Source organism: Geotrypetes seraphini, chromosome 10 (assembly GCF_902459505.1).
Source record: "Geotrypetes seraphini chromosome 10, aGeoSer1.1, whole genome shotgun sequence".
Taxonomy (NCBI): domain Eukaryota; kingdom Metazoa; phylum Chordata; class Amphibia; order Gymnophiona; family Dermophiidae; genus Geotrypetes; species Geotrypetes seraphini.
In genome coordinates, this window is record NC_047093.1 from 50,923,372 (window position 1) to 50,943,469 (window position 20,098).

General features: G+C 45.7%; 1 protein-coding gene across 5 annotated transcripts in view; it reads left to right on the forward strand.

The window, feature by feature from the left end:
- Nucleotides 1-20,098, forward strand: part of NUP188 (nucleoporin 188) — a 198,761-nt gene that overhangs the window by 149,154 nt on the left and 29,509 nt on the right. For all 5 annotated transcript variants that reach the window (XM_033962010.1, XM_033962011.1, XM_033962012.1 and 2 more), the window contains 9 exons: nt 6,696-6,765; nt 6,903-6,970; nt 7,109-7,304; nt 12,204-12,281; nt 12,913-12,998; nt 14,714-14,859; nt 16,458-16,639; nt 17,187-17,387; nt 17,748-17,840. In XM_033962010.1, coding sequence (XP_033817901.1) covers nt 6,696-6,765; nt 6,903-6,970; nt 7,109-7,304; nt 12,204-12,281; nt 12,913-12,998; nt 14,714-14,859; nt 16,458-16,639; nt 17,187-17,387; nt 17,748-17,840 — 1,120 coding nt within the window. The remainder of the gene's footprint in view (nt 1-6,695; nt 6,766-6,902; nt 6,971-7,108; nt 7,305-12,203; nt 12,282-12,912; nt 12,999-14,713; nt 14,860-16,457; nt 16,640-17,186; nt 17,388-17,747; nt 17,841-20,098) is intronic.

Consider the following 20,098-nt stretch of genomic DNA (forward strand, 5'->3'; position numbering starts at 1 on the left):
TGTTCCGGAGTTTCTCAAGGCTCATTCCACTCGGGGTCAGGCGGCTTCTTGGGCTGAGTCGTCGCTCGTGCCTCCAGTGGATATTTGTAAGGCTGCGGTTTGGTCCTCCTTGCATTCCTTTGTTCGACATTATCGGGTAGATGTTCAGGCGCGTCGGGACGCGGTGTTCGGTGAGCGTGTTCTGGTATCGGCCCTTCGGGGGTCCCGCCCGTAAGAGGGACTGCTTTGGTACGTCCCACTCGTAAAGTTAACCTCTACTGGTCTGGAGAGTGCTAAAGAAGGAGAAATTAGGTTCTTACCTGCTAATTTACTTTCTTTTAGCTTCTCCAGACCAGTAGAGGTTCCCACCCTGTCTGTTGTTGTTGTTGTTGGGGCTGTTGCGCGGGCAGTTTTTGGTTTTTGCTGCGGGTTCTAGTATTTTTCTAGGGCCGGGGAGAATTGAAGAACAGCGGCTGTGGCTCGGCTGGCTTAGCTGGCGAGCTGTGGGGACATTCTTCCTTCGGGAATTTCTCCTCTGCATTTTCCAACAGCATTTTGGGTATGTTATTTGTTACTCCTTTCGGAGTATTGTTTTTTCTCTCTGTTTTTTTCCAGTTCTTGGTTCTGCTTGGCTATTCGGCAGACTGAGGGAAATAGAGAGGAGGGGCTAGGATATACTGTCCCAAAGTTTTGTTTTCAGTCTCCACCTGCTGGTCATGATCAGATATATACCCACTCGTAAAGTTAACCTCTACTGGTCTGGAGAAGCTAAAAGAAAGTAAATTAGCAGGTAAGAACCTAATTTCTCCATCTCAGACCCATCCTAGATCTTCGCGATCTCAACAAATGCTTGGTCAAAGAGAAATTCAGAATGCTTTCTCTGGCCACTCTTTACCCTCTTCTCAATCAGGGCGACTGGCTATGCTCCCTCGATCTCAAAGAGGCATATACTCACATACCGGTCAATCTGGCCTCCAGACAGTACCTTCGTTTCATGATTCATCATTGTCATTACCAATACAAGGTGCTGCCCTTCGGTCTTGCCTCCTCTCCAAGAGTGTTCACCAAATGTCTGATTGTGGTTGCTGCCTTTCTACGCTCTCACCACCTTCAGGTCTTTCCTTACCTGGACGACTGGTTAATCAAGGCCACTTCATCTCAGACTGTACTCCTGGCCACCAACCAAACCATCCTGTTTCTCCAACTTCTGGGGTTCAAGATCAATCTACCCAAATCTCATCCCCACTCAGAGACTTCAATTCATTGGAGCGGTGCTGGACACAGTCCTCATGAGAGCGTTCCTGCCGTCCAACCGTCTTCAAACTCTTCAGTCTCTATGTCAGCAGGTACTTCCACAACGTTCCATCTCTGCCAAGCAAATGATGATACTCTTGGGTCACATGGCCTCCACAGTTCATGTCACACCCTTCGCACGTCTTCACCTGTGCACTCCTCAACGGATCCCTGCTCAAGACACATATCTGTGACATCGTCTCTTCGTCAGTCTCTGCAATGGTGGTTGATATCCTCAAATCTCTCCAGAGGTCTTCTGTTCCATCTACCTCCTCATCAACTTATCATCACCACCGACGCCTCCCCTTACGCCTGGGGAGCTCATTTGAACGAATTCCAAACTCAAGGTCTTTGGACGGCCCAGGAAATGAAACATCACATCAATTTCCTAGAACTCAGAGCGATGTTTTATGCCCTCAAGGCCTTCCAACATCTTCTCTTTCCTCAAGTCCTCCTGCTCTGCACAGACAATCAGGTAGCGATGTACTACATCAACAAGCAGGGTGGGACAGGCTCTCGCCTCTTGTGCCAGGAAGCCCAGAAGATTTGGGCTTGGGCCACAGATCACCAACTCTTCCTGAAGGCGATCTACATTCAAGGAGAGCAGAATTCCTTGGCGGACAAACTCAGCAGAATTCTCCAACCTCACGAGTGGACTCTCGATCCTTTAACTCTACAGTCCATCTTCGCTCAGTGGGGCACCCCTCAGATAGACCTCTTTGCAGCTCCTCACAATCACCAGCTGCCCCTCTTCTGCTCCAGACTCTACTCTCCTCACCGTCTGGCAGCGGATGCATTTCTCCTGGATTGGTCCAATCTGTTTCTGTATGCTTTCCCTCCGCTACCTCTCACGTTGCGAACCTTGTTCAAGCTCAAGAGGGAACAGGCCACCATGATTCTCATCGCTCCACGATGTCCCAGGCAACATTGGTACTCCCTTCTACTTCAACTCAGTTCCAGAGAGCCTATTCTTCTTCCATTGTTTCCTTCTCTGCTTACACAGCATCAGGAGACCCTTCTGCATCCCAACCTCCAGTCTCTGCACCTGACAGCTTGGTATCTCTCAGGCTGACTTCGAATGATACTCTGTTGTCTCAGTCCGTTTGTTCTATTCTGGATGCCTCCAGGAAACCTGCAACTCTGCAATGTTATCATCAGAAGTGGACAAGATTTTCTTCCTGGTGTCTTCTTCATCATCATAATCCTACGTCCCTTGCAGTGGAGACTTTGTTGGATTACCTTCTTTCTTTGTCTGACTCTGGCCTCAAGTCTACTTCCATCAGAGTCCACCTCAGTGCTATTGCTGCTTTTCATGAGCCAGTTCATGGGAAACTCCTTTCAGTTCATCCCTTGGTTTCCAGATTCATGCGGGGTCTTTTCAATGTGAAACCACCTCTTAAAGCACCCCCTGTAGTCTGGGATCTCAATGTGGTTCTCTCCGCCTTTAATGAAGCCTCCGTTTGAACCTTTGGCTACGACTCCTTTCAAGTTTCTCACTTGGAAAGTGGTCTTCCTTATTGCTCTAACCTCTGCCAGGAGGGTCAGTGAGCTACATGCACTAGTTGCGGATCCACCTTTTACAGTCTTTCATCATGACAAGGTGGTTCTGCGTACACATCCAAAGTTTCTCCCTAAGGTTGTCTTGGAATTCCATCTCAACCAATCCTGCCTGTCTTCTTTCCGAAACCTCACTCTCATTCTGGAGAACAGGCTCTGCATACTTTGGACTGTAAGCGGGCTCTAGCTTACTATTTAGAGCGTACTAAGCCCCACAGATCATCTCCCCAACTTTTTCTGTCCTTTGATCCGAATAAATTGGGACGTCCTGTTTCTAAACGTACGTTGTCAAATTGGCTTGCAGCGTGCATTTCATTTTGTTATGCTCAGTCCGGACTGACACTGGAAGGTTCTGTCACGGCCCATAATGTTCGAGCTATGGCAGCATCTGTGGCTTTCCTCCGTTCCACTCCCCTTGAGGAAATCTGCAAAGCTGCTACTTGGTCCTCAGTTCATACTTTTACATCTCATTATTGTCTGGATGCATTCTCCAGACGGGATGGACACTTCGGCCAATCTGTTTTGCAAAATTTGTTTTCCTAATGGCCAACCTTCCCTCCATCCCTCTTTTTGTTAGCTTGGAGGTCACCCATCAGTCAAGAATATACTGCCTGCTTGTCCTGGGATAAAGCACAGTTACTTACCGTAACAGGTGTTATCCAGGGACAGCAGGCAGATATTCTTGCGTCCCACCCACCTCCCCTGGTTGGCTTCTTAGCTGGCTTATCCTAACTGGGGACCGCGTGCCTCTGTCGGGCGGGAAGGCACTCGCGCGTGTGCGGTGCGGCCTACTAGAACTTTCCAAGTTCTTAGAGTGCAAACACTCTAAAATTGTCCGTACCGGGGCTCCGTCGGTGCCGTCACCCATCAGTCAAGAATATCTGCCTGCTGTCCCTGGATAACACCTGTTACGGTAAGTAACTGTGCTTTTTGGGTTTTTCTGACATGACTACACTGCTGTAGGTACCTTCACTTGCAGTGCCTCAGCCTTCTCCTCTGGTCAAACCTCAAGCAAAAAATAAAAATAGACAAGACAAAAGCAAGGATAGGGGATATATGATAGTGATGTTTAAATACCTATGTGACATAAATGCGCATGAAGCAAGTCTCTTTCATTTGAAAGGAAGCTCCAGAATGAAAGGACATGGTATGAAGTTAAGAGGTGATAGGTTCAGGTGTAATCTAAGGAAATATTTTTACACAGAAAGGATGGTAGGTATGTGGAATAGCTACTCAACTCCCTCTGCTGAAACCTGCTCCTAGTTTTGGACCTGTGGGAGGGCAGCTAACCCATTTTTTCTCAGCATGGCAGAAAATCACCACAGACAATTGGGTTCTAACGATCATTTCCCTTGGATACTCCCTAAAACTTCCTTCCTCACCATCCCCATTCTTATCTTCCCCCACCATCCAACATTCCGATCATCACATTCCTCAGCTGGCAGAAGAAATCTCCCTGTTGCTATTGAGGAGGTTCTCACACAACAACATTACCAGGGATTCTATTCCAGATTTTTTTCTCATCCCCAAAAAGATGCAAGGCCTTTGACCTATATTCGACCTGTGTCTCTTAAATACTTACCTCAAAAAAGAGAAATTTTGGATTATTTCACCCCAAACAATACTCCCACTTCTCAGACAGAATGATTGGTTAGCCACCTTGGACCTCAAATATGCATATACTCACGTACACATTCATCTTTCACACCGGAAATTTCTACAATTTATGTTCCTCAACAAACATTACCAGTACAAAGTTCTACCTTTTGGCCTATCATCCACACCACGAGTATTCACAAAGTGTTTGGCGATGGTAGCAGATGACCTGAGGAGAAAACACCACATGGTATTTCTTTACCTGGATGACTGACTCCTAGTAGCACACTCCAGGGTGCAGCTGCTTATGACATTCAGACCACAGTGCACTCTCTGCAGACACTGGGCTTCATGATCAATTTCAACAAGTAGAAACTCCAACTGTTCATTGTCTCATGAATATTGGGGCGTAACTTGACATGATCATTACAAGGGCCTATCTTCCAGAGGATCGTCATCAAGCAATAATCGCCCTGGCAAACCAGGTAAGGCAGTCTTATGAGTTCTGTGCCTCTTAGGTCACATGGCTGATTCCCTTGCTCTAGTACCACATGCAAGACTTCACATGTGTCCCCTGCAATGGCATCTCAAGCTCAATTGGACTCGGTGAACTCAGTCACTGACAACCTTGATTCCTCTACCACCCAAGGTCAAAGATTCCCTTTCTTGGTGCATTCATTCTCCGTCCCTCAAACAAGGATGTCCATTCCATCTTTACCTCCTCTACTCACCATTACCACAGATGCCTCAAACACAGGTTGGGGAGCGCATTTCAATCACCTCCAGACTCAAGGTCAGTGGTCAGAAAGAGAACTACACTTTTCACATAAATCTTTTGGAATTTCAAGCAATTTATTATGCGCTTCGCGCATTCAGCCCTTGGGTTCGCAACACACGGCTGCTTATTCAAACAGACAACCAATTAGCAGTGTTCTATCTGAACAAACAAGGAGGCTCAGGGTCCTTACCCTTTTGCAAAGAAGCCTACCATTTTTTTCCTGCTCTGCATTCTTCTTCAGCAAAGCAAAGCAAACTCTCCACACATTAGACTGCAGGAGAACATTACTTTTTACCTAGATAGAACTACGGATATCCACAACACTAATCAGCTTTTTATATAAAAACCTTAACGGAGAAACTAAAGGCCTAAACTGACTTTGCTGAAAAAACTTTCCTATTTGCAAAATATTTTAAAAATTCTCTTGCTATTTTGGTATATTTTTATTAAATGTTGATAAATGTGTCGAGCTTCTTTTAATGATGACCCGGTATACAAAGCTAAGTTTTAGTTTAGTTTACTGAACTAAAAAGTAAAAGAGAAGGACAATGAACCTACTAAAGCCCAAGTTTTACCTTTTCCCAAGTTTGAATGCCAAGATAAGATATTCCAATGGAGTTTTTCTTTTTCTTAGCAGATTCTTACTCAGCACTTCCTCAGGACCCTTGGATTCATGCCAGATTTGTGGTGGATGGTCGTTGTGAGGGGGGGGCAGGAGTCACTGGCTTAGTTTCCTTTGGTCCCGGAGGGAGGGGAGTTTCAGTACTCAGTTGGTCTGAGGAATAGGGGAATAAGTCAGAATTTGAGTTGGAGAATAGTGCAAGTGTATCCTTGGCGAAATGCCGCCATAACGCAGCTGGAAAACCCCAGGGACTAAACAGAGTCCGCAGGGGACATCCTGATCATGGGGTCCCCCTGAATTCATTAAAATGATGTTTGCAGCTTACATGTTTAAGCAGGGCTACATGGAACCCTCAGGGAGCGCAGCCCTGCTGGTGCTGGGGATTTCCGCCCCCCCCCCCCCAGGAGTGCAGTTCTCCAGCTAAAGGGAAGTTCATTCAGAGGATAATGAGGGTGCAAATAGCTTTATTCTTATGCCTCTACTCTCCCAGTTAGACATCTCTATAGCAGGAGATGTGTCATCTGTGTGTGTGTGTGTGTGTGTTGGGGGGGGGGGTTAGATCTGGGTCTAAGGGAGGCCCCTAATCTTGGCAAGGACTCAACTATGCACAGGCTGTTTAAACCTTCAGTGCTTAGGGGGATAATTACAGAAATCCTCCACGAACTGAAGATAAAGGCTTCTTAGTCCTCTGCCATGCAGTGCTCTATTATGAGCAGCACCAAGGCACAGACCTCTTGCTTTCCCTCACATCAGTACATTACAAAAATGCTTACAGAATGACCAGGGCAAGCATTATCCTTCTTTTTCAGTTATGTATGCTTTAGAGAATGAGTAAAAGTTGATGATACAGACACTGATGTCTTTCTTTAGGACAAAGTTCTGGGAAAACCTGACTAGCCCTCTCTTTGAGAACCTTGCATTGCCCTCCGAAAGCTCTGAGGTGAGTGACAGGAGATATTGGAAGTATGTATATGTTTTCATGGAACAATGGTGTAATAGAGCAGTATGTATTTGAGTCAGGACACTCATTACAGAATCTGCATTATTCCTGTCCTTTTCATTTCTTCCACCCTGCAGCCAAGCATCCTGGAGACTTGTGCCTTTATCATGAAGATCATCTGCCTTGAGATATATTATGTGGTCAAGTGAGTCCTTCAAGGAAAACCTTTGCTGTCCTGACTTTAGCTACTATACAGAGCTGATAGCTCTAATGTGTTTCTGCCATTGCTTCTTGCTTTGGTTCCTGGATTCTTTCTAAATCATTTTTCTGTTTTATATATCAGGGGCTTGCTAGACCCTTCCCTGAAGGACATCCTAAAGAGGTTTGCCAGTGAGAAACGCTACGCATACTGGTGTGCTTATATAAAGTCTCTGGTGTGCCATATATCAGAAACAGAGGGTGTGGGCTGCTCTTATCTAGCAGAGTGTGAGATGCTGATCTCAGCCTGGAGGATGCTGCTCATTGTTACCACCAGTCACGTAAGGTCCTTCTCCTGTCTGCTGGCTGCACACTTTCTCTTCCTACCTCTTCCACAGCCACATCTCACTCTTCTCCTTGCTGTATCATGTGTTTTCCCTCCTTCTCTGCCATATTGCTATTTTTATTATATTATATTGGGTTGTATTAGTAGGTGGGGAGTAATATAATAGTATATGCAATGTCCATGTTTGTTGGTGATATCCTGGAATTATTGGAAATTATTTGTTGTAACAGATGGGGTTTTAAACTTATCTCAAATATAGATAGGTGAAGTGTTTTCAACTATAAATTAAATAAAAATTAAAAAAGCACTCTCCCTACTAAATCATTGGAACACTTATCTCTTTCCCTTGCTTCACGATTGGGGGAAACATCTCTTCTCCATGGACAAGCAGGATAGACAACAACCACACATATGAGTGACATCACAGCTGAAGGCGCTGAGCGGCCCTTGTGAAATAGCTCAGATTGATCTTTACAAAGATTTCTGAGCATGCGTATTAAGTTCCTGCCTGAATGTATCTATTTGATGTAGACATTCCCTTCAATTATTTTTCAACCGCCATTGCGGTTGGAAGCCAAAAAGCCCTTGTCTCAACTAACTTCACTTTAATCAAGAAAAATGGACAAGAAGCCCAGTTTTAAAAAATGTACAACTTGTGCCACAAAGATGTCTATAACTGATCCTCGCGACATTTGTTTAAAATGTCTGGGGTCTCAATGTAATCCGTCGGATTGTCAGCAGTGTGCCATCCTCAAGCGAAGATCGCGTAAGTCTAGAGAACAAAAATTAAAGCTTTTGCTGCAAGATTCCATTTATGCCCATCCCAGCGGCTCTGGCTCTGCTTTTCCTCTTTCAACGGATTTTGTTCTGACCGTTCCTTTGCCTGCTTTAAAATCTGCCCAGAAAGCCAAAATATTGGGTTCACTACCTTAATCTTCGGTGGCAAAGCAGCCAAGGCTAAATTTCAGAGAGTGTTCCACTGCCATAGGTCCTCAGGGTCACAGTGGCCAATCGGAGATCCGTGCACCATGTGACGTTGACGCATTGACATTGTTCAAGGGAAGAGGAGCATCGACATCACTCGAGGGAGAGTGAACACCAGCCCGGGCACCATCAGCACTGAGGCCGTTCATCGGCAGATACCTTCACAACCTCTCCTCGTCAGGGCAGAAAACATTCTGATGCCCGATGCTCCAGTCCTTCAATGTCAACTTTGTCATCAACATTGAGTCATACTACCTATCCTCCTTGGTGCATTATACCAGGAACACATCGAAGCATGCAGCTTCACCTGAAATCTCCAGGTCTCCACCTAAGAGGAAATGCCTCAGCAAATAAAAGCTTCACCAGAAATCTCCAGGTCTTTACGTAAGAGGAAATGTCTCAGCAAACAAAAACATCTCTCTCCTTCGCCTCCACCTCTATCAGACTGTGGGATTTCTATGTCAGCTCCTCTCATTCCCACCAAGGTTCTGACTCCTCCTCAGCCTCATCCAGTTTTTCACTGAATTATGGAGGCAGTTTTTAGAATCTAAATATGGACTACAGTCCCTTCCTGAGGCTCAGCTGTCTTCAGCTCCTTGTGGCAACCAGCTTACTTCGCCTCTTGAGCAGCAGCCTCAGTTGGAGCCTCCAGCTCAGCTTCTAACTCCGTCCACTCAGCCATCATCAGACTCCATTGTGTCTCCTGCTCAGCCATCTTCTGATCAAACTACTCCTCTGGAGTCTACTTGTCCTTCACCAGGCATCTCTTCTGATCCTTCTCCACCACTTCCAGATAATCGGGTTCCTCCAGAGGATGTTTCCTACCCGACTTTTCTTCAAAAAATGGCTAAACAGCTTGTACAGGCTACTTGGTGAAGTACGCTCTTAAACGTTCCAAAAGTACTCGCACTTTTTCCAATGCTCCCCCTGGAAAAGATCACAAGCTGTTGGATGTAGTATCCAAGAATGTTTTCCAGAATGCAATGTTGCTTGCAAGAATTGCAAATCACCAATTTCACATATCTCAATATTTGTTTGAATTGCTAGAACATTCAGGTCAATCAGCAGTCCTTCAGGATTTCCATGAGTGCACCAAGTATCTTATTTGCACTTCTGATTCTTATGACATCGCCTCAAGAGCTGCAGTGATAGCTATTGCGGCAAGACGTATGGCCTGACTCAGGGCCTCTGGCATTTGAGAAGATGTTCATGACAAATTAGCTAATGCACCAGTGATGAACTCTTTGGTGACAAAGTAGAGGCCATTTTCACTAAACTGAAAGACAATGATACTATCTTGCAAATGCTTGCTCAAGACAACATAGAGCAATCCTCTTTCACTCCAAAGCACTATAGTAATCGCTCCAATAAGCCTCCATTCTGTTCATACCAGAAATATAGTCCCAGATACAATTATGGGAAATACAAGTACAATAAGCAATCTGCAGATCAGTATGGGAAGCAGCGATCAAGAGAGAAGAAGCCATCTAAGCAACCCTCATCGGCCAGCTCAGCTGTTCCTTTCCTTCAATCCAGCATCTAAAGGGCACCCAGTTACCAAGCGGATAATGCCAAATTGGTTGGCTGATTGTATTGTTTATTGTTATGCTGCTCAATCTGCTTCTAGGGTTACAGCTCATAAAATCAGAGCAAAGTCTGTTTCTCTTGCTTATTTACAAAATGTTCCCTTGTTGGATATCTGTCGAGCAGCTACGTGGAGTACTCCAAGTACCTTTATCCAACATTATTATGTTGATCAATCTTTTCATGTTGACTATTTGCCTACTGTTTCAATAAAAAAGGCTTTTGATTAAAATTCAACTAGCCTCCTCCTCCTTTGTATCTGGTTGCATTCTAATTTCTTTGCAACCCTCAGTTTGGGAATATCCATATGTGTGGCTGTTGTCTATTTTGCTTGTCCATGGAGAAAAGTGATGTTGCACTCCTGTAACAGGTGTTCTCTGTGGACAGCAGGATACAACAGCCACACAATCTGGCCCTTCCCATCCCTTGCTGAATTTTATTATCATTTTCTATTTCTAAGAACATAAGAATTGCCGCTGCTGGGTCAGACCAGTGGTCCATCCTGCCTAGCAGTCTGCTCACGTGGCAGCCCTCAGGTCAAAGACTAGTGCTCTAAATGAGTCCAGCCTCACCTGCGTACATTTCAGTTTAGCAGGAACTTGTCCAACTTTGTCTTGAAACCCTGGATGGTGTTTTCCCCTATAACAGATTCAGGAAGAACGTTTCAGTTTTCCACCACTCTCTGGGTGAAGAAGAATTTCCTTATATTTGTACGGAATCGATCCCCTTTCAACTTTAGAGAGTGCCCTCTCATTCTCCCTACCTTGGAAAGGGTGAACAGTCTGTCTTTATCTACTAAGTCGATTCCCTTCAGTATTTTGAACGTTTTGATCAAGTCCCCTCTCAGTCTCCTCTTTTCAAGGGAGAACAGGCCCAGTTTCTCCAATCTCTCAGTGTATGGCAACTCCTCAAGCCTCTTAACCATTTTAGTCGCTCTTCTCTGGAACCTTTCGAGTAGTATCATGTCCTTCTTCATGTACGGCGACAAGTGCTGGACGCAGTACTCCAGGTGAGGGCGCACCATGGCCCTGTACAGCGGCATGATAACCCTCTCCGATCTGTTTGTGATCACCTTTTTAATCATTTCTGTTTGCCCTTTGTGCCGCCGCCATGCATTGCACAGACGGCTTCATCGACTTGTCGATCAGAACTCCCAAGTCTCTTTCTTGGGAGGTCTCTCCAAGTACCACCCGGACATCCAGTATTCATGCATGAGATTTTTGTTACCGATATACATCACTTTACACTTATCTACGTTGAACCTCATTTGCCATGTCGATGCCTATTTCTCAAGCTTGATTATGTCACGTTGCAGATCTTCACAATCCCCCTGCGTCTTCACTACTCTGAATAACTTCGTATTGTCCTCAAATTTAATCACCTCACTCGTCGTACCAATGTCCAGATTGTTTATAAAGATGTTGAAGAGCACGGGTCCAAGCACCGAGCCCTGCGGCACCCCACTGGTGACGCTCTTCCAGTCCATTTATCCCCACTTTCTGTTTCCTATGCTCCAACCAGTTTTTAATCTACACGAGTATTTCACCCTCGATTCCATGACTCACAATCTTCCGAAGTAGTCGTTCATGTGGAACCGTGCATATATGTTGTGGCTTTGGTATTTTAACTGAAGGGAATGTCTAAATCAAATAGATACATTTAGGCGGGAACCTAATATGCATGCTCAGAAACCTTTGTAAAGGTTAATCTGAGCTATTTGACAAGAGCCACTCGGCGCCGTCAGCTGTGATTTCACCCATATGTATGGCTGTTGTATCCTTCTGTCCACCTTTCCCCCTGCTTCACAATTTGGGGAACAAATTTCCTCTTCCTCCTGTATGATTGGGACACACATTTTCCTCTGCCACATGATTGAGATATGTAACTCTTTCTCCCTACTGCATGAATCTCCTTACCCCATCCTTCATATGGCTGGTATGTATGTTTCCTCTCCTTTTCCTATGACAAAACTTTAGATTAAGGGTGGCAACCTTGGTCATCAAGGGCTGCAACCCAGTTAGGTTTTCAGGATTTCATCAGTGAATATTATGAGTTCTATTTGCATGCATTGACTCAATGCATTCATTGGGGAAATCATGAAAATCCAACTTGATTACAGATCTTGAGAACCAAGGTTGCCCACTTCAGGCTTATATAATGCTTTTCTATTTAAACATGGAGCTTAATTCTCTGAATGCTGCCAATTGTCAGTAGTAGAAAATGTATATTTTATGGGGCTGATAGTTTTCTTGTTTAAATATATGCCTTCAGAATATCTTAAGTTATATTGTGCCTGAAATTTAAAGATGATGCCTTCCCTCCTTAGGCAGACATAATGCATCTGACTGACCCATCAGCTCACAAGCATTTGTTTTTAGAGGTACTGGAAGGGACCAAAGCTTTAGTAAGTAGAACCTATTTGTGGATCTTCTAGAATGTTTCTTTCTGTAATATCTACTGCAGTTATTTAGTTTATCCCTTGTGGTATTTCTGTCTCCATTGTGCTCTCTTCACTTACTCTCTTTCTACCACCTGCCTCTGTGGTGATAGACTTTCTCCCTTCCTCTCTCTATGGCAGTTTCCTCTCACCCTCCCTCTCTATTTTGTGATGAGTCCTCATCCTCTCTCTCTCCCTTTGTGTCCAGTGGATTTCTCTCTCTCTCTTGCCTTCTGTCCTTCATTCTGGAGTTGTGGCCTCTTGCCCTCTCTCTCCCCCAAGACAATGGCCTCTCCCTCCTCCCATCTCACCTTCCCTAGGGTGGTGGCACATCACTGTCTTTTGTATCCTGTAGATTCCTACATCACTTGCTTCTTGTTTTCTCTCCCTTCCTCCCACTTCCTTCTCTCTTCATGGAGTGGCGGCCTCTTGCCTGCTCTCTCTTTCTCCATCCTCCTGAGACAGTGGCCTCTCACCCTCTCTCACTCTTCACATCATCACACCTAGTTAATGGCCTCTTGCTCTCTGTCACTCCCTTTCCCCCCAGGCAGTGGCCTCATAGTGGACGTATGCTGATGCTCCTGTTTCTTTCCCATAGCTAATGTTGCCTACTTCTTTACCCTGCCTGCGGCTCGGGTCCATCCTCTGCACTTTGTTATTGATTCTGCTCAAACAGTGGAGAAGGTAGGTTGTCAGTAATAGCCTTGGATTACCTATCTGAAATTCTCGGACTGATTTTGAAACACACCTCATTGCTCTGTGCTGCAGAGCTGTCATTCTTGCATGCAATTTTGTAGTCTGGTATCCAGTACTGTTTGTTGGACACTCTCTATGTACTCCATGTATACAATATTTTTGAATATCTGATATTATACATGTACACACTCCCTCTGAAACATCGAGGATTCATAACTGTTTCTACTCCTGCTTTTTCTGTCACTTTCCTTTGTTTTTACAATTCGTATTTTCACCCATATACCGCGCACCCGTGTAAAACGCGCACATGGGTATAGCGCGCGGGGAACAGAATTTATGTTAAAAAATTTTACTATAGCGCGCACACGCGTACACCGCGCATGCTGCCCTGACTCTCCTCTCCTTTCGCCCGCCCCGACTCTCCTTTCTGAAGGACTGCTCGCACCCCACCCGAAGGACCGCTCGCACCCCCACAGCCTCTCCCCTCCCCCCTCCCGCATGGAGAAGCTTCCTACTGTTGTTTCCGGATGCCAGTGAGCCCAGCTGCTTCCTCTGCCGGTGGTCCCGCCCCTTCTCTGAGCCCTGCGCTAAGCTGCTTCCTCTTCCGGCGTTCCCGCCCTTTCTCTGATGTCAGAGAAAGGGCGGGACCGCTGGAAGAGGAAGCAGCACAGTGGATTTAAATGAACTACTGGAGTGGAGGAGTGGCCTAATGGTTAGAGCAGCTGCCTCAGCACCCTGAGGTCATGAGCTTGATTCTCACTGCAGCTCCTTGTGACTCTGGGCAAGTCATTAACATTTCATTGCCCCATGTAAATCACATAGAAAAAGTTTCTCCTCCTTTTACAGGGGCAGCTCCACATAATAGCATGCATATAATTTGCATGCTGTTCATGCAAAGCATCACCCATTGTGGAAAAAATTGCTCCCACCATGGTATTTTTTTACCGTGGTGTCAGAGCTTTCTGTATTGGGGCCTCAGTCTCCAAACTAGGCTCCATTTCTTCACAAGGAAAACACGAAAGTAAGAGCTCCTTAACAAAAGTGAGCACATCTGGGCATTCTGCTCCTTTGGGCATCCCAAGTATCTGTGAATTTGAGCACTGGCACAATTTTCAGTATCTTTAACCTTGTCTTAAGTATGCCACAGTCTCTTGCAGCCAGGCTTGGATCCTCTGCTCCTCATCCTTGCCAATCCTTTCCCCTTTCTTTGCCACACTGTTCAGTATCAACTCAAAGTTGTCTTCGAATTTCCCCAGTACTGTAGTAAGAATTTCTGTCTGAGTTGTTGATTTCTTATAATAATGTACTCATGCTGATATATTATCCACCATGTTCTCCTTCCGTAAATCTGCTTCTTCCAGTTCTAGTAATAGCTTGGATTTGGGGCTGAAGAAACTTTAGCCAAGTTTGCTGCCTTCTTGGTATAATTTTCTTTGTCTATCACTTCACCCTTCACTAACCTTGGCATATTTTAGGTCACTTAAGTTTGGGATTTTTTTTTTTTTAGGGGAATGGGGCAAAATATTCCGGAAATTGGGGAATTAGGATGATCACCCAAAGAACCATGCATTCCTGCTGCTGCTCAAATGTTGCTCCTTATTGGAAGTCATCTAGGATTATTTTGTCTGTATAATCAGTGCTTTTTGAGGGTTTGTGAGCTGTGATGGCTAATCCTCTGACTATTCTTCCTTCTTGTAATTCAGTGATTTGGGTGTAGCCACTGACATACTGACCTACCTGACACAGATCCTTGAGGGTGTGTTGCTAGGAGATCCACAACTCCTGGAGAAAACCAAAGGCAAAGTGTTCTCAGCCCTCATCATGGTGCTACAAATTAAGAAACTGAAAGGTAAGTCAGAAGAGACATGGCACAATGTAGCCCTATCCTTGCTATGGGGAGGCCCTGAAGATCATGGTGGCAGATGGGGTCATGGCAAATAATACGTAACAGCATTCTGAGATTGTGTTCATAATATATTCTTTTGAATGACTTCAGCTTAGATCTGCTCAGCTTTCCATTATTTGTCATTTTTTTGCTTAGATAAAATTCAGGCTGTATATTGGTTGCTCATGACATCAGTAAACAAGGTGATTGCAAGCAATGCCACAGACAGGAGCTGGACATTTCATCATTCTGGGGTAGTAACTGTAAGAGATGATGATCTAAATAGAGGGTTCATAGTCATTGGCGCGCGAAACACTAGCTTGCTGACAATTCAGCGCAAGAAAGAAGCGTGCCACGGGAAAACTTATTTTTAAAGAGCTCTGACGGGGGGTGTTTGTGAGGAACTCCCCCACTTTACTGCATAGTGTTCGCGCTGCTGTTGGGGGGATGTTGGGGGATTGGAACCCTCCATTATAGAGAAAACGGAACTTATTCCGATTTTTTTTGGGAAAAGTTCCATTTTCTCTATAATATGGGGGGATGCACCCCCCCACCCCCCCAACAGCAGCGCAAACACTATGCAGTAAAACACACCCCGTCGGAGCTGTTTAAAAATAAGTTTTCCCGTGGCGCACTTCTTTCTTGTGCCAAATTGTCAGCGCTGGATTGTCGGCGCGCTGGTGTCTGGCACGCGTTTATCCCGTCGCCAAATAGAGAGCTAATTGAACACGGTCACATGGGAGTTTACATTTGGCACCTTCAATTTGGATTTTAGATTTATAAACTAAACTAAACCTTAAGTTTGTATACTGCATCATCTCCATAAATATAGAGCTCGACATGGTTTACAGGTAATTCAATAGATGAGGGAAGGACATAATAAGAAATTAGAGGTTATGAAGAGGATAGCTAGCTTTACATTTTAAATAGATAGTTTTACGTTTACCTTTCCAGTTCTGAGTTGAGAGGGCTTGCAGTCTTAAGGTTTTTGTACCTAAGGCAGTGGAGATCTAGGTAATTTATCCATGGTCAGAATGTGTAAGACAGACTTACATAAAAGGACCAGATTCTCCTGGTTGCTGCAAATCAGGAGTTCTAGGAATTCTCATAATCCTATTGCTTATTTATACAGTTTGGGTTGTTTCTTGCCCCAAGTTCCTGGGGGATAAAGTTGTAGCTAATTTTGTCAATAGAAGTATTAGCTGGTTATGGACTCACAGGACCCTTTATAAGAAGGTATTGAACCAGTAGTTCTCAGTCTTCATCTGCTGGCAGGATAAATATATCCATGCTTTTGAACTGGTCCAGAAAAGAAAATTAGCAGGTAAGCCCTGATTTCTCCATAAATTTCCAGATACCGGGTTCTGGACAGCAGTTCCATTCTATGAACTTACATGCATGTTTTGATCATTCATAATCAAAGGATTTGCATAATAGTATTGTGTCTTTCCATGTTCTAATGTTAGGCTTAAACTGGGGTTCTAGTATAAAAAGGAAGAATACACACCAACATTAACTGGATTAATGTAATGTTACTTGCTATCTGTGCTCGTCTCCTTTAGCGAGTGAAATCCCTCAGTACTCACACCTGCTGGAGAATGTGTGCAAAACTCTTCAGGATGAGGTCATTGGACTCCTTGACCAGACACGGCACAACTTGAGAACAGGAGAGACAGCAGATGATAAGGACAGCATGGAAACGGATGATGTGCCACGAGCAAAGCAGAAGGACCAGCGGAATGGGGTAGGAACTACAGAAGTGTGGCAGAAAGTGGCTGATCTTTAACCTCTAGTCACTGTACGTTTCTCAAAGTCTGCTTCCTCCCTATAAATGGATTAAAAAGGGTGAAAAAGGATTTACTCAGGAATAATCTAAAAAATATTAGAATATAAGAACATGAAGGTGGAGAAGACAACTGTATCTGATTTCAAGAAAGTATGGACAAGTACAGAGGATCTGAGAGAGTGGAGGTGTTTGTAAAACTGTGTAGATAGTATGGATGGGTAGACTGGAAAAACTATGATCATTTTCTCTGTTTCTATGCAGGGTAGTCTATGCTAAGGAACCACATCTTCAGGGTACATCTATGCATGCTAAGGACCCTGTGGGGAGGGGATTTGTTAGTGCTGGGTTTATTGGCCTCTGTGGTAGGAGGTTGAGGTCTGTCTGTGCTATGTGCTGGCTAACAGTAGACAATGATTAGCAGTGGGTAGCTCCCTTAGAGCTTTGCTGACTGATTTTCCTTCCTCATTAATGCTAGTTTGCATGTTGTGTTACTTTCATCTCCAAGGTGTGTGTACTGGGCTTGCTCCTGGCAAAGGAACTGTGTCAGGCAGATGAAGATGGAGAGCACTGGTTGCTGGTCACCAGAAGGTTGCCCATTCTGCCCACCCTCCTCACAGCCCTGGAGGTGACCCTTAGGGAGAAACAGAACTTGCATTTCAGTGAGGCCTCACTGCACCTACTGCTCACTTTGGCCAGAACCCAGCAAGTATGAACCTAACAAACAATGCCCTTAGATTTTTCACTAATTGATATGCTTATCTATTGAGAGAAACAACAGACAAATAGGCTACACACTGGATAGGAAGCTTTTGTGAATTTTGTTTTCTAGTTAATGTGTATAGTAGAATGTGTGTTTATTATAAACAGCTTGTATTTGTGAAGTATTTATTTAAGTACAGTTTCATTTAGTTAAAATGCAAGGGTAAGACTCTAAAGGCATGTGGGGATCATGGTAAGGGGTGGGTCCTGGGTAATATGGAATGTGCAGGACAGATTTTTGGGATTCTGGAGCTGGGTTGTTGGTGAGAGTAAGGCAGGAACTAGTAAGCTTTTTGTCTGTCTGAAGGGTGCAGCAGCCATAGCTGGAGCTGGAATCACACAGACCATCTGTCTGCCACTGCTGAGTATCTATCAACTGAGTTCTAACGGAGGGCTTCAGGTAAGTCTCTACAGTCTCACATGTGATATGGATATGAAAATGGATTCAGTAGCCAAGTAATGCAAGTAAAGACTTTAGGGCCTTCACCTTTGTCACACCTAGCTCTGATCAGCAATAATATACCACCTTTCTCCTAGGACAACAGGATGAGTCAGCCACATATGGGTGTTGTCCCAACACCTCCCAATTTGCGGATAAGCTCTCCAATAGCTCAGAGAGATTTTTTTTTTTTTTCTCTGAGCACGTGCAGTGCCCGGGCCCCACTGGGCATGCCCGAGCCCTACCCATTTCCCCCTGCTTCCCCCTAATCCCCAGTCTTTAGTTTCCACCCGTTCCCATCGGTCGGATTTTTCTACAGCTCTCCATTACAACTTTTCTACTCATCAACTTGAAGATGCCTGAATCATCTAAAGAAACAACTGGGATGCAGGAGGAGGATGAACACACTGGATCCTCATGAATTGTGCGCCCACTGATTGGATCCGGCGCTCAAGGTTTCCGTGTGGCTTGCATTGTGCGCACATGTCACCACGTGCACGCAAGCTAAGGAAGAGGGCACTGAGAGACTTCATGAAGAGAAGTGAGGCCCGAGAATCTTCCTCCAGCAGCCATCCTCATCGGAGCGTAGCAGCGGGGGATCCACAGACGAATCCGGTGAGGAGCCTCCAGGACATCCTGGCTCAGTCAACCCCCCCCGACTGCAACTTGCCCGGTCGAGAAATCTCTCCCGGAGGTCCTGCATGCTGTTGCTAGCCGCCAGCCCCTGCTAGGAAGCCGATAGGAGTCTCACCAGACCGAGAGATCTCTCCAGGAGTTCCTGCATGTTGCTGCTTACAGCCAGGCATGAAGAGAAGTGAGGCCCGAGAATCTTCCTCCAGCAGCCATCCTCATCAGAATGCAGCAGTGGGGGATCCACAAGCTACAGTGGCAAGGAGCCTCCAGGATGCCCTGGCTCAGCTAATCCCCCCGCCTGCACTTGGCCCCGGTAGAGAAATATCTCCCGGAGTCCCTGCATGTTGCCGCTTAGAACCAGCCTCTGCAGGGCAGCCGATATGAGTCTCGCCAGACCGAGAGATCTCTCCAGGAATCCCTGCATATTGCCACCTACAGCCATCCTCTGCAGGGCAGCCGATAGGAGTCTTGCATGCTGCTGCGTAAATCCACAGCCTCTGCAAGCAACAGATCGGGGCTTTCACCCTCCAGACGGCATGCTGCCTCTTACAGCCAGCCTCTGCAGGGAGCCGATTAGGGTTCAAAGGTAAGTCCTATCTGCTTGTTTTTGGGGAAAACCCTGATAAGTCTGTTGCATGACCCGAGGGCTCTGCCCCACCCTCCTCCCAATCTGAATTTAAGGAGAAAGAATCTCCCAAGCTTCTTTCCCTTGGAGGGGACCTGCAGACCTCTCCCCCCAGTAGGAGACATGCTGCCCCAGAGTTCAGCTTATAAAGGACATGCTGAAAAAAACCCCCCCCAAAAAAACCAACTCGATGTTTCTTTCCCTCTTGGGGTCCTGCAGAGTCTACAATTCACACCTTTCCCACCCTGCCCACCTCCCCCTCTCATGTTGGGAACGAGGAGTCTGCCTTTCTCAGCAGGGTGCTGATATCTTCAGAGATGCGGCATGTCAGACCATGCCTCTCCAAAGGTGTGGGTTTGAAACTCCTCAGTCTAAAAAGCTGTTTGCTCTTCATAAAACCTTGGCAGAGTGCTTTTCCAGCTAGCATGAGGGACTCTGTACTATTCATGATTTCTATAGCACTGAAAGGCATATGCAGCGCTGTACAGTTTAATATACAATAGGCAGTACAGCAGCAGAAGCCCACTCAAGAGGCATTATCACTCCTCTTTCTCTGCCTCCAGGCACAGTGGGAAACGCAGCCAGGAGCACTGGCACAGATGAAGGGGTGCATCCTGCCCCTTCTCTGCAGGCTCTCTCCCCCTCTCAAGAAGGACAGAGAAGGGCGGTGGGGTACATGGAGCCACCCAACCAGTCAAGTGGAGCAGCACATGAACCTGCGAACCACCAGGGATGGGACCAGCAGCCACAGTTAATCCTCCTGCTGACCCACTCCTCTCTCAGCGGGCTACATTCCCCAGTATGTCCCCCTTTAGAGGGAGCCACGCACAAACAACATGGCGCGGTTCAGCGGCATGCATGCACCACCAAGCAACGGGGAACACGCTACACACAGCCCTCCAGCCACGCCCCCGAGTCACCACCCTAAAAATAAATAAATATTTACTAAAAAACAAAAACA